We start from the raw sequence: 13,801 nt of genomic DNA, 5'->3' as shown, positions 1-13,801 counted from the left end.
TAGAACACTCTGACTTCCCATTCCTTCATGGTCATGTACAGTTTGAGTTGGGAAGGGCATAGAGGGTGAGGTAGGGTTGACCATGCCAGTAAGAATGAATGGCTCATTCTCATTCCCTTAAGGACCCTTCCTCTCGGTCATTTTTCACCCCTAACCCTTGTTGAGTGTTGGATCTAAGCAACAGAACCATTCATGTCCTGGGGTCAGCCGGTTCTTACCTCCTGCCCTCACACACACCTTCCCTTCCCCTGGAAATCAGAGAATCCAAGTTTCAGCCACACAACTTTCCATCTCTAGCTCAAGGCACCGCACCCAGGAGGAAATCTTCCCAGGCTGTGACATATTGAAACGTTTCTTACAGCTCCATTCAGCGCTTCTACACCTTCCTCCCCTCAGAGCATGGAGACACGCTGCTTGGACAGTGCACTTGGGAAAAACCGATGCAACTGTCCAAAGAAGGAGGAGACAATGGCTCTGGTAGCTGCTCCAAGGGCTGAAAGAATCAATGTCTCTGCATATTTTAACCATTCCCTGGCACACCAGTTGGGAAACTCTGGCATAGATTAGCCTCCACTATGCTCTAGCTGCCCAGCTATGGGCCATGATAATGTTCTGTATTCCTTTTTAGATGTAGGCTGGTGGTTTGCAGTTGTCTAAGAACAAACCATATTTTGTCTACCACTACAGAAGAGAAGGTGAGATACTTTGTGAATTTTCCTCATTTAGTAATCTCATCAGCCGTGGCCATGTGGCTCCTCTGAGTGGAGGAAACACCACTGTCCCACAGGAACTATGTGAAGTGGCTGTCAAGAGTCTAGCTGCAGAGTGCTCTAAGTCAGCAGGGGACCCTAGAGACCCAAACCTGTGCACTGTGTCTCAGAAGGCCAGCCGGCGTGGTAGAGCCTGGCTGACTGATTTGCTCCAGTATTCTGATGTCATAGATGGTGGTCAGCCCATGGGCTAAGCCAGCACAGAAGCTAGATCCTGGTCATGGAGACATGATGCAGTTTGGAGGTGGCTAAAGACAAGAGCAGAGGTTTGTATCAAAGACCCTCATTGAGTGTGATGGGCTGGGAAGCAAGGTGTCCCATGCAGGGCAGGACTGAGGATGATCTGGAAGTTTTTGCCTGGAGCAACTGAGTGAATGGAAGTGCCATTTGCTGAAATATTGAAGACTGGGAAAAGTGTTGAACAGGGAGACCAGCATTTGATGGGCCAGCTAGGCAACTGAGAGAAGATTGTCTAGCTGTGATCATTGGAAGCCAGGGAGAGAGATCCACACTGGGGTATAAATTTGAGAGTCACGGGCCACCTGGGTAGCTCAGTGAGTTGAATGTCCAACTCTTGTTTTCAGCTCAGGTTGTGATCTCAGGGTTGTAAGATAAAGTCCTGTGTCGGGCTCTGCACTCAGCATGGAGTCTGCTTTAGGATTCTCTCTCTCTCTCTCCCTCTGCCCCTCCCTCTGCTCTCCTCTCTCTTTCTCTTTCTCTCTCTCATGCTCTCTCTCTCTCAAATAAATAAATCTTTAAAAAAAATTGGAGAGTCACTTGAATTTAGGTGGGATTTAATACTGAGAAGTTAGAGTCACTCATTCACTCTCTCATCAAATAGATACAAGCACCTACCGTGTGCTAGATGAAATCACCTAAGAGAAACTAGGAAGGCAGATGGTATATTCTGGCATATCCCACCCCAACCCATTCCCCTCTCTCCCTCTCTCACTCTGTCAAGAGAACCACTGAAGCTGCATCTTTCCACCACACTTTTATGTACTTACTATGCTTGGGTATAGTCACAAACATTATAGAGTATTGCTTCCATATTTGTCAACTTTGTATGAATGCTGTGACCTAGTGATCTAATTAATTAATACAATTAATTAATTAGTAATCTAATGAACTAATACAATTAATTAATTAGTAATCTAATGAACTTGATCTGTGATCTAATATGATTGTGCAGCTTACTTTCTTCATTCTTCACATTCACAATAAATAAATGTAACTCCGTAGATCAATTCATTTAACTCCTCTATGGTATGCCGTGAATCAGACATTCCATACTCTGTTTATCCTCCTGTTTACAGCCAATTCTGTATTGTATATACATTCTCATATCTGTTTCATTGGGAACATATCTGAGTTTCTGGGTAGGATTCCCAAGTCAAGTTTACCGGATCCTACCAAATGATTCTTCAAACCAAGTGTATGAGAGTTGCTCTTTTCCCACATCCTCACCAACTTTTGGTTTTATAAGACTTTTCATTATTTACCAGTTTGATGACTATGAGATTGTATCTCATTTAGTTTGCACTTTCCTGATTACTAAGATTGAATATTTTGAATAGTTTATTAGCCCCATCTGTAAATTGCCTCTTCATATCCTTTGCCTGCTTTTTTGTCACATTGGATATTTTCCTTTCTTAATGGAGCATATAATTTCTTTGTTGCATGCTGATATTTGAAACAAACTTTAACATCTCAGTTTTAATAAACATTTTCTGGACTATGTATATATTTTTTTAATTTTAAGGAGCAAGAACAGGGGTGGTGGACAAGGGAAGGGTAGAGGGAGAGAGAATCATAAGCAGGCTCCATGTGCAGCAAAGAGCCGGATGGCGCTCGATCACACAACCCTGAGGTCATGACCTGAGCTGAAATCAAGAGTCATATGCTTAACTGACTGAGCCACCCAGGTGCCCCTGGGCTACATACTTAATCCTCCGCCTTACCATGGTTATTTCTTAAGCCTTGCTTACCTAAATCCTAGTGGGAGTTTCTCTTTCTTCTCTCTCTCTCTTTTTTTTTTTTGGATCTTTGCCTGGGCAGAGTTGTTAAATTTCCAACCGTAGCATCTACAGCCATTTCCAAAGGACGCAATATGTAGCAAATTGGAGAATGCACTAATTTTAATGGTTTTAATCCCTAAAGCAAATTACAGTTATGAATTCAATCGTTTTCTACACCCATCACAATTTGATAATTGGCACAGAGTCTGGCACATTTTTAATTAATTTTTAGGTAATCCAGAGACTATGAAAGAAAACCATGCATTTTTATCAAGAGCCATGCAGGGGGATCTGAGCTCTGCGGCCACTAAGCTGTGTTCTCAGCTGGGGTGGGATAAAGTCCTGTAGCTTTTCTTTTTCTTTCTTTCTCTCTTTCTTTCTTTCTTTCTTTAAAGATCTTATTTATTTATTTGACAGACAGAGATCACAAGTAGGCAGAGAGGCAGGCAGAGAAAGAGGAGGAAGCAGGCTCCCTGCTGAGCAGAGAGGCTAATGCAGGGCTCCATCCCAGGACCCTGGGATCATGACCTGAACTGAAGCCAGAGGTTTTAACCCACTGAGCCACCCAGGCGCCCCTGTAGCTTCTATTGCACCTGGAAAATGAACATGTTTGGCAAGACATCCTCTAGCATCCACCTAGCCCTGACACTGGCTTCTTCTCTTAGAAGCTCATTTTTAAAAGCCTGTAAGCCCTAGCAAAAATGAATTCATTTCTTAAGGAAATTAGATATATTGATGGCAGCAAGAAAAATGAAAAAAAAAAAAAAAAAGCCATCCATGGAAAATAGAACATACAGTTGACCCTTGCACAATATGGGTTTGAACAGTGCAGTTCTGTACATGTATTTTCTCTTCCTTATGATTTTCTTAATAATATTTCCTTTTCTCTTTCTTACTTTATGGCAAGAATACAGTAGATGATGCATAGAACAAATAAAATATGTGTTAGTCAACTGTTTATGTTCTTGATAATGTTTCCAGACAACAGTAGACTGTTAGTAGTTAAGTTTTTGGCCAATCAAAAGTTATATGTGGATTTTTGGCCATGCAGGGGGTCAGTGTCCCCAACCCCCATGTTGTTCAAAGGTCATCAGTGTTCTAGTTTACACTGGTGAATTGGGGCAATATCAAAGGCAACTTTTGAGTCTGGCTCTGAAATTCAAGAGGAAACTTTCTGTGTATGCAGACCAGTCACAAAAACTGGGAATCATGAATAAGCCAATCTTTAGGGCATGTTTTCAGCAACTTGGATCCAAACTCCATAGAATGTAAGAGACTCGGTACTATTTTGACTTGCACTCGGGATGATAGGGGGTGGGGGCTGTGCCTGCAGTCTTGGTCCTGGTATTCTGTGTCCGAGAGCTATGACACCAACCAAAGCCAATTACCATATGATATCACAGGTTCAAGCTTTTTTTTTTTTTTTTTTTTTTTTTTAAATGAGCTCCCGGATAAAAAAGAAATAGCAGAGCTGAAAGACTGTCCATTGCTTTCAGGGTATTCCAGTGCTCAGATGCTTGAGTCTCTGAATGTGAGTCAGTTCACCTCTGTGCTCCCATTCCTGGAACCTGCCCTTCAAAGGGGTATTTTGAGGTCAGCATGACTTCAACTAAAGAAGGCTGTTTTGGTCCTAATGTCCCCATTTCTTCTAGTGTATGGGACACCTTCAGACTGACTGCCAATCTCCCTTCATGGTGACTGTGATTTCAACCCATCCTCTGACCACACATCTCTTCTAGCCTCTTGGAGTGCCAAGTAGATGATCTTTGCCAATATTCATGCCTTTTAGTGGTGTGGGGGCTCCAAAGCCCTGTTTCAACTAGTAACAGGGTCTCTCCTACATGAATAACTTCTTCATTATTTTCACCATCATTTTGTGTAACCAAAGGTGGAATTGTACAGTAAATTGTGGAATGAATAATGTTGTTAATAATTTGTTCTAGAGGGCCCAGGTCATCTCTGGAAAAACTTCAGTTACATGCTAGATATCTTTCCTAATTCTAGAGGAAGGTTATCTACAATTATCAAATACTAATGTGCTCTCTGTAATGCTGAAACCCTCACCGAGGGGAAGCCCAGTTGGGCAGATCATGGTAAGCAGGTGAGTTGCCCTATGCTTGGACAAGTGTGAGGACTGAACCAAGGAGCTATAGCCCTTCAGCTGCTGAAGCCCAGATCCAACTCACTCTTCAAAGAAGGTTCTGGATCCTTCTTTACGCCTGCATTTTCTTAGGCCTTTAATGATTTGTAGGAGGCTTCTGGGTCAACATTTGCACGAGACAAGTTCTCCTAGCCCAGTGACAACTAAAAGTGGGGGAAGGAGCGGGGCCGGTGGGCAGAGAACAGTGAAAGGGAAGGGCAATGCAGGGAAAGAAAGTCGCTGATTTCAAGAAGGGTACTCACTGCTGCTGTGTAAGCAAAGTCTTGGCACTCCATCAAAGCACACAGGTAGTGTTTCAGAAAACAAGGTGGCTTGACCTTTAGCAAGTGTTTAATTCCTTGTTCCGTTAGAGCAAGCTCAACTTGGTTTTCATTTCTGTGAAGTGTTGTCATTACCGAGAAAGACTTGTAGTTGTGAAAAGGTGCTTTGCAGAACATGGATTACAGTTCCTATCTTAAACTTGTCTGACTTCAGCAATGTGGGAAAGCTTCATTTTCCCAGCATACCCAAAGACAGCCATTTTCAAACTGTGGGTAGCAGATCAGTAATACATCCGGAATTAGTTTCCAGAGCCTTGACCATCAGGTAACTGACACAGAACAGACTAAAACATGGTGTGTTTGTCTCACGTAGTAAAAATAATTAATTGGGGATGCTTTTCATTATTTCAAATTTTATGCTTCAGAGTCAGGTACCAAGGGCAGAGTCAAAACAGCGTGAAGAGATGTGACAAGAGCTGGTGCTCTGCTCAGTCAGAGGGGAGAGGGAGCTTTCTCATACGAACAACTGACCACAAACAGAACCCAGCATCTGCCTCCTGGGTCCCCTGTCTCAAGTGTTTGTGCAAATGACTCCACCAGGGGTCTGTAGAGAACTGTAGTTCAGTTTCTAAGCTTCGAGTAGGGTTCTCATCCTGTCTGTCTTAGCTGTGCAGCCTTGCAAGGCTGAGTCCTGAGTCTTGCTTTCTCTCTTTTAAAATAGAGAGAGCAGCTCCAGTGTCCTTGGGTTATTGTGAGGAGGGAATGTTATCGTTCATACTAACTCCTTAACCCAATGCCCAGTACGTGGACATCAATAGCATGAGTGTCTACAGCAGCTTTATCCACAATTGCCAAGAACTGGAAGCAGCCAAAGATGTCTCCCAAGTAGGTGAATGTACCCATAAACTGTGTTACCGCCAGACAATGGAATATTCTTTAGCAATAAAAAGAAATGAGCTCATAAGTCATGAAAAGACATGGAGGAAACTTAATGCATGTAACTAAGTGAAAGAAGCCAATCTTGAAAGATTACCTACTGAATGATTCCACCTAGGTGACATTCTGGAGAAGACAGAGCAATGAGACAGTGAAAACATCAGTGGTCACCAGGGGTTGAGAGAGAGGGAGGGGTGAATAGGTAGAGCACAGAGGATTTTTAGAGCAGTGGCAAAAAAAAAAAAAAAAAAAAAATCCCTTTAAGGTTTTCATTGCTGTTACGTTTTATACAAGACAAAATTGAATATGAAGTTTTATCAGTAGTTGAATACCACGCAATTTCCAATTTACATTATTTAAGCTTGCATAATGTGTAACCACATGTATATCCATTGAACAAATTCTTACTGTCTAAAAATCCTTTCGGAGTTGGATTCATCATCCAGGGCCATGGTTCTCAATTCTGTTGGACCCATACCCCCTTCACTAGCCTGAAATTAATTCCTGGGTAATACAACTCACCTGTAGTCATAATTTCAAAAAGCAATAGAACAGGGGCACCTGGGTGGCTCAGTCGGTGAAGCGCCTGTCTTTGGCTCAGGTCATGATTCCAGGGTCCTGGGATTGGGTCCTCCCTGCTCAGCGGGGAGTCTGCTTCTCCCTCTCCCTCTACTGCTTCTCCCTGCTCATGCTCTGTCTCTCTCAGATAAATAAATAAATAAATCTTTAAAAAATAGCAATAGAATGCCACAACTGCAGTAGAAAAGAAATAGAAAGAAAGGCATTTCAGATAAAATCAGCACTTCGCATGTAATATGTGTGCTAGACAATACTCAAGAGCATCCCAAGGTCAACAGGTGCTGTGCTCGCTCACTGCGGAGACTCAGCATGACTGGGCCAGCTGTACACACGCGGGCATGCGGTATTGGGGACTCCGCGCTGGATGACTCAACACTGGGGACTCAGCACTGCCCCTCTAGTGTTGTCTGCCCTTGGTGACAAGTTTTCTGAAATTGAGAAGCTCTGAACAAAACAAAGTATAGCCTTCCTTTAAATTGCACACAGCTGCTTTCCTGGAAAATTGAGACTCTACTAAAACCAAGCAAAAATTCCTGTGCTTGAATGTAAGATGGCTTTAGGTGCTAAGTGGGGATCCATGTACACTGAGGTCTGGCAGGACACTTGGATGTCATGAGCATTGTAGGATAGTGGGTATCCCTAGCCACTGCTTACTAAAAGTCAGTAATGCTCCCCAACCCTTGGGACCATTAGATGCGTTTAATTACCAGAAGGCTCATAAGGTGCAGGATCCCTTCCTGGAGGTGAGGGTGCTGGAGATGAGGCTTGGGGTGATGGGGAACATCCTCGAGGACCAATTTATATCTCAGGGGGAGCAGCTCCTTAAGTCCTGGAGAAACAGGCCAGTAGATGCTAGTCTGTTTTTCTGGAGAGAAATTCATTTCTTTGTTCCAACTCAAATGTTCCCTTGTTCCCTACAAACATCTTTAGAAGATGAAAAAGGAGACCCAAGGGGCACAACCCATGAAAGCAACCGTCAACCAAGCATTGCTGCTCCCCAAAAAACCCCATCTGCCTTTCTCTATTGCATCTTAACTGGGGAGACAACAAGTTTGTCCCTCAATGTTTACCATGATTTTTGTTTATTTGGAGATCCTTGCTGTTTTGTTGTGGAAAAGAGCAGATCATACAGAGAAGAGCCCAGGATATTACATTTCTGTAATTAAGGCAGCAGCACACATGTACGCTGGGTTTTTACAAAAGCCGTGTTTGCCTGAAGATTGTACACAGAGGAGGTATTTGGGTATATATACCTGGAAGTTGTCAGGTGTAGTATGTAGGGCACAAAAGGGAAAAGTAATTCATAAGGCTCTGGTTGGCAACTTGAAAGATGGGGTGTCAGAAACCGGTCTCCATCTTCCATGGTCTTTTTCTTTTCCAGTCTGGGCTTAATAGGCCTTTGAAGGAGTCCCTGCATAAAGAAAATACAAAACATCCCAATTACCAACAGTAAAGGTAGCTTGACAACCAAAAGTCCTACATGAGGAAGACTTGTCATAGCAAATGTTTGTCAGGAAAACCATACTATTTGCAGGAATACTTTTAAGTTTGGTTTTTAAAAATCATCAGCAAATAGACTTTTTCCCATTGGTGTAAAGTTCTATGAGGTTTTTTCTATTAAAGATTTTATTTATTTATTTGACAGAGATAGAGAGAGATCACAAGTAGGCAGACAGGCAGGCAGAGGGAGAGGGGGAAGCAGGCTCCCTGCTGAGCACAAAGCCAGATGCTGGACTCGATCCCAGGACCCTGAGATCATGACCTGAGCCGAGGGCAGAGGCTTTAACCCCCTGAGCCACCCAGGCACCCCTTACAATTATATCTCATTGTGGCTTTAATTTGCGTTTTCCTAATGGCTGGTGATGTTGAACATCTTTTCATATATATCCTTCTTTGACCTCCTATATCCTCTTTGAGAAAATGCTTATTTTTATATATTTGCCCATATTTTGATTTTTTTTCTTATTATTGAGTTTTGACAATTCTTTATGATGCATACCTGTCAACTATAGGGTTGGTGAATATTATTCCTGAGTTTGCAGCTTGTCTTTTTATTCTCTGAATAGTGTCTTTTATAGTACAAAAGTTACATTTTGGTGAAATCCAGTTGATTAGTTTTTTTCTCTTAATGGAGTTTATTTTTTGTGCCACATCTAGGAACTCCTCACCCAACCCAAAGTTATGGGTTTTCTTTGAAAAGTTTTAGTCTTATATTTTACATTTAGATCTATGATCCATTTGAGTCGGTTTTGTACAAGGTGTGATGTTTAGGTCAAAGTTTACTCTTTTGCCTCAGGATTTCTAAAGTTCTAACAGCATTTCTTGGAAACACTATTTTTTTTCCTCCATTGAATTGCTTTTGCACCTTTGTCAAAACTTAATTGGCCATATTTATAAGTGGGTCTATTTCTACATTCCCTATTCTGTTCTATTAATCTGTGTGCCTGTCCCTTTCTAATACCACCCAGTTTTGATTACTGTTAACTCTACAGAAAGTTTTAAATTTGGGGCGTTGGAGTCCTCCAATTTTATTTTTCTTTTTCAGAATTGATTTAGTTTTTCTAGTTTGTTTTTTCATATAAATTTTAGAATCAGATTGTCTCTGTGTACAACAAGTCTTACTGAGATTTTCACTGATATTGTGTGGAATCAGTCTGGGGATAATTAACATTTTTATTATGTTTAACCTTCCAATCCATGAACATAGTATATGTCCCCAATTATTTAAATATTTCATCAGAGTTTTGTAGGTTTTACATGCAGACCCTATATGTCCTTTTTAGATTTATACCCAAATATTTTATTTTGGAAATTATTGTAAATATTACAGTTAAATTAAATTTAAATTTTGCTTTTAGTCAGACATTGCTAGTCATGTTAGTTTCCCGTGGCTGCTATAACAAAATACCACAAACTTGGTGGCTTAAAAAAACAAATTTATTCTCTCATAGTTCTGGAGGCTAGAAGTCTATAATCAGATTTGAGCTGAACTCAAGATGTCATAGGGTTGTGTTCTGTCCAAAGGCTGTAGGCGGATTCTATTCTTTACTTCTTCCAACTTCTGGTGCCTGCTGGCATTCCGTACTCATAATCACATTACTCCAGTCTCTACCTCCATCTTCACATGCCTCTTATCTGTGTTGAATCTCCCATTGCATATTTTATAAAAGACACTTGGGGTGACCTTAGGGTATACCTGGATTATACAGGCTAATCTTCTCAATATCCTTAACTTAATCATACCTGCAAAAACTTTACCATATCAAGTAACATTCGTAAGTTTTAGGGATTAGAACCTACTATCTTTGAGGACACTTTTTCAGCCTACTGTATTAGTGTTTAGAAATCAAGGTGTGTGTGGGTGTGTGTGTGTGTGTGTGTGCGCGTGCGCATGCATGCACATGCTTTTGTATATTAACCTTGTATCCTGCAACTTTGTGCTAACCTCACTTATGCATTCTAGCAGTTTTCAGTAGATTCTTTGGGATTTTCTACATAGATAATCATGTCTTCTTCAAATAGGGATACTTTCGTTTCTTTCTTTCCAATCTGTATGGCTTCTATTTCTTTTTCTTACCTTATTATGTTGACTAGGACTTCCAATACAATGTTGTATAGGAATGGTGAAAGTGGATATTCTTGCTTTTTTCCTAATTTTAGGGGGAAAAACATTCAGTCATTCATCAGTAGGTATGATGTTACCTTCTCTTTCTTTGGTGCATTTTTTAAAAAAATGAGTGGATATAAAATTTTGTCGTATGATTTTTTTGGCATCAACTGATGTAATTATGTATTTTTTTCCTTCTTTACATTATTGGTAGGATTGATTACACTCATTGATTTCTAAATCTTAAACCAGCCTTGCATTTCTAGGACTAATCCCACTTCACTGTGATGTATTATTATTTTTATACATTACTGGGTTTGATTTGGGCTGTTTTTTTTTTTCCTTTCAGTGTAACAGAATTCATTGTTTATGCACCACACCCAGTGCTCCATGCAATACAGGCCCTCCATAATACCCACCACCTGGTACCCCCAACCTCCCACCCCCCGCCCCTTCAGAACCCTCAGATTGTCTTTCAGACTCCATAGTCTCTCATGGTTCATCTCCCCTTCCAATTTCCCTCAACTCCCTTCTCCTCTCCATCTCCTTATGTCCTCCATGTTATTTTTTATGCTCCACAAATAAGTGAAACCATATGATAATTTACTCTCTCTGCTTGACTTATTTCACTCAGCATAATCTCTTCCAGTCCTATCCATGTTGCTATAAAAGTTGGGTATTGATTCTTTCTGATGGAGGCATAATACTCCATAGTGTATATGGACCACATCTTCCTTATCCATTCATCCGTTGAAGGGTATCTTGGTTCTTTCCACAGTTTGGCGACTGTGGCCATTGCTGCTATAAACATTGGGGTACAGATGGACCTTCTTTTCACTACATCTGTATCTTTGGGGTAAATACCCAGTAGTGCAATTGCAGGGTCATAGGGAAGCTCTATTTTTAATTTCTTGAGGAATCCCCACACCATTCTCCAATGTGGCTGCAACAACTTGCATTTCTACCAACAATGTAAGAGGGTTCCCCTTTCTTCACATTCTCTCCAACACATGTTGTTTCCTGTCTTGCTAATTTTGGCCATTCTAACTGGTGCAAGGTGGTATCTCAATGTGGTTTTAATTTGAATCTCGCTGATGGCTAGTGATGATGAACATTTTTTCATGTGTCTGATAGCCATTTGTATGTTTTTATTGGAGAAGTGTCTGTTCATGTCTTCTGCCCATTTTTTGACATGATTATCTGTTTTGTGTGTGTTGAGTTTGAGAAGTTCTTTATAGATCCTGGATATCAACCTTTTGTCTGTACTGTCATTTGCAAATATCTTCTCCCATTCCGTGGGTTGCCTCTTTGTTTTCTTGACTGTTTCCTTTGCTGTGCAGAAGTTTTGATCTTGATTAAGTCCCAAAAGTTCATTTTCACTTTTGTGTCCTTTGCCTTTGGAGACATATCTTGAAAAAAGTTGCTGTGGCTGATATCGAAGAGGTTACTGCCTATGTTCTCCTCTAGGATTCTGATGGATTCTTGTCTCACGTTGATGTCTTTAATCCATTTCAAGTTTATCTTTGTGTATGGTGTAAGAGAATGGTCGAGTTTTATTCTTCTACATATAGCTGTCCAATTTTCCCAGCACCATTTACTGAAGAGACTGTCTTTTTTCCACAGTATATTTTCATTGAGGCTTTTTTTTTTTTTAAATATATGTACTCTTATTAGAGATATTGGTCTGTAGTTGTTCTTTCTTATATTGTCTTTTTCTGACCTTGATATCAGGGTAATTCTGGCCTCATAAAATAAACTGGGAAGTATTCCCTCCTCTATCAAATGGAAGAGATTGGTGGAAATTTGGTGTTATTTCTTCTTTATATGTTTCATAGAATTTTCCAGTGAAAACTGCTGGGCCTGATGATTTTCTTTCCCAGATTTTTAGCTGATTAATTTCTTTCACAGTTATATGACTATTTAGGTTATCTGTGCCATCTTGTGTGAATTTTGGTAGTCTGTGGTTTTTGAGGAGTTGGTCCATTTCATCTAAATTGTCAAATATATATGCCTAAAACTGTTCATAATATCTATAGTATCCATAGTCAAATTTCCTTTTTATTTTCTGGCAAGTTGTACCTTCTCTTTCTTTTTCTTTGTCAATTTTGCTAGTGATTAATCAATTTTATATAACTTTCCAAAGAACCAGCTTTTGGTTTTATTGCTTTTCTTTATTATTTTTTCTGTTTAAATTTCACTGATTTCTTTATTTATTTTTCTCCTTCCTTTTGCTTGCTTTGGGTTTATTTTACTTTTTTTCTGGTTTCTTAAGATGGAAGTTCAAATTATTTGAGAATTTTCTTCTTTTCTAATATAAACATTTAGTGCTATAAATTTCCTTAAAAGCACTAGTTTAGCTACATTTGACAAATTTTAATACACTGTATTTTCAATTTAGTACAAAATATTTTCTAAAAGCCCTTGTGACTTGCTCTTTGATCCATTGTCAAAGGTGTATTGTTTCATTTCCAACTGTTTTGAGATTTTCCTTTTTTTAATATTCATTTCAACATTAATTCCATTATGCTCTAAAACATGCTTTGCATGATTTCAATTCTTTTTTGTTAAGATTGATTTTGTGACCCAGGATATATTCTACCTTGGTGAACTTTTGGTTTTTGAATATTGTGTTTTCTTTCTGAGTTTGGAATTTGAGTTTTCTTATTCACTCAAGCCACTTTCTGGAGGGTTAGCACTCACAGCCCATTCTTTTCTTTCTCTAGAACATCCAGGATGTGAGGAGTGAAGATGAGGATGAGGATGAGGATGAAGAAGAAGAGGAAGAGGAGGAGGAGAAGGAAGAAATCACCAAAGGCAAAGAGAGAGACTGTTTGAAGAATGGCCTCGGGGCCAACAGGGACCTTATTCCCAACGGTCAACATGGCCATTAGCTTGAAGCCCACGTGGCTCCTGGGGCACAGTGTGCTCTGAGGGCTGCTGGAAGCCAGAGTTGCTTCCCCCTCCATCCCTGTGGCCTACAGGAGCTACAGGGACCCCCAATTCTGCCCTCCCATCTTTTTAACCACCATGTTCCCCCCTTCCAAGATGTATTTAAACAAAATGTTGTTCACTTGTGTTGAAACGTTAAATATAGCATCCCTATGGATTTTACTGCAGTTAGGACTCAGACTGGTCAAAGATTTCAAAGATTTCTCCAGAGAACCATTTTAGTTCAGTTGTGTTCATTCATGTATGTGAGCTTACTTGGTTGCAGGCCATTCCCCTTGCCACCTTGTTCACCCTCAGGATGGCCTGAGAAGTGCTAAGGTAACCCACTTTTTCATGTGTGTTCAGCCACAGAAAGCAGCTCATTTCTTCCCCAAAACAATGAGTTTGAGGAGGCAACACGGAAGTGGCAGAAGTGAGTGGACCAGGCTTCCAGGGCTTACTGGCCCACTTTCTGCCATGGGCAGTTCTTTAAACCCTCCAAGCCTTGATGCTTCATCCTCTCCAGTAGGAATACATGATAT

General features: G+C 40.5%; 1 protein-coding gene across 1 annotated transcript in view; it reads left to right on the top strand.

The window, feature by feature from the left end:
- CERS3 (ceramide synthase 3) overlaps nt 1-13,435 on the top strand; it is a 96,613-nt gene extending 83,178 nt beyond the window's left edge. The window contains exon 12 of the mRNA XM_059418484.1: nt 13,055-13,435. Coding sequence (XP_059274467.1) covers nt 13,055-13,222 — 168 coding nt within the window. The 3' untranslated portion in view covers nt 13,223-13,435. The remainder of the gene's footprint in view (nt 1-13,054) is intronic.
- The last annotated feature ends 366 nt before the right edge of the window (nt 13,436-13,801 follow it).

The sequence above is a fragment of the Mustela nigripes genome, chromosome 13 (assembly GCF_022355385.1).
Source record: "Mustela nigripes isolate SB6536 chromosome 13, MUSNIG.SB6536, whole genome shotgun sequence".
Taxonomy (NCBI): domain Eukaryota; kingdom Metazoa; phylum Chordata; class Mammalia; order Carnivora; family Mustelidae; genus Mustela; species Mustela nigripes.
This window is presented reverse-complemented; position numbering and strand designations above follow the sequence as displayed.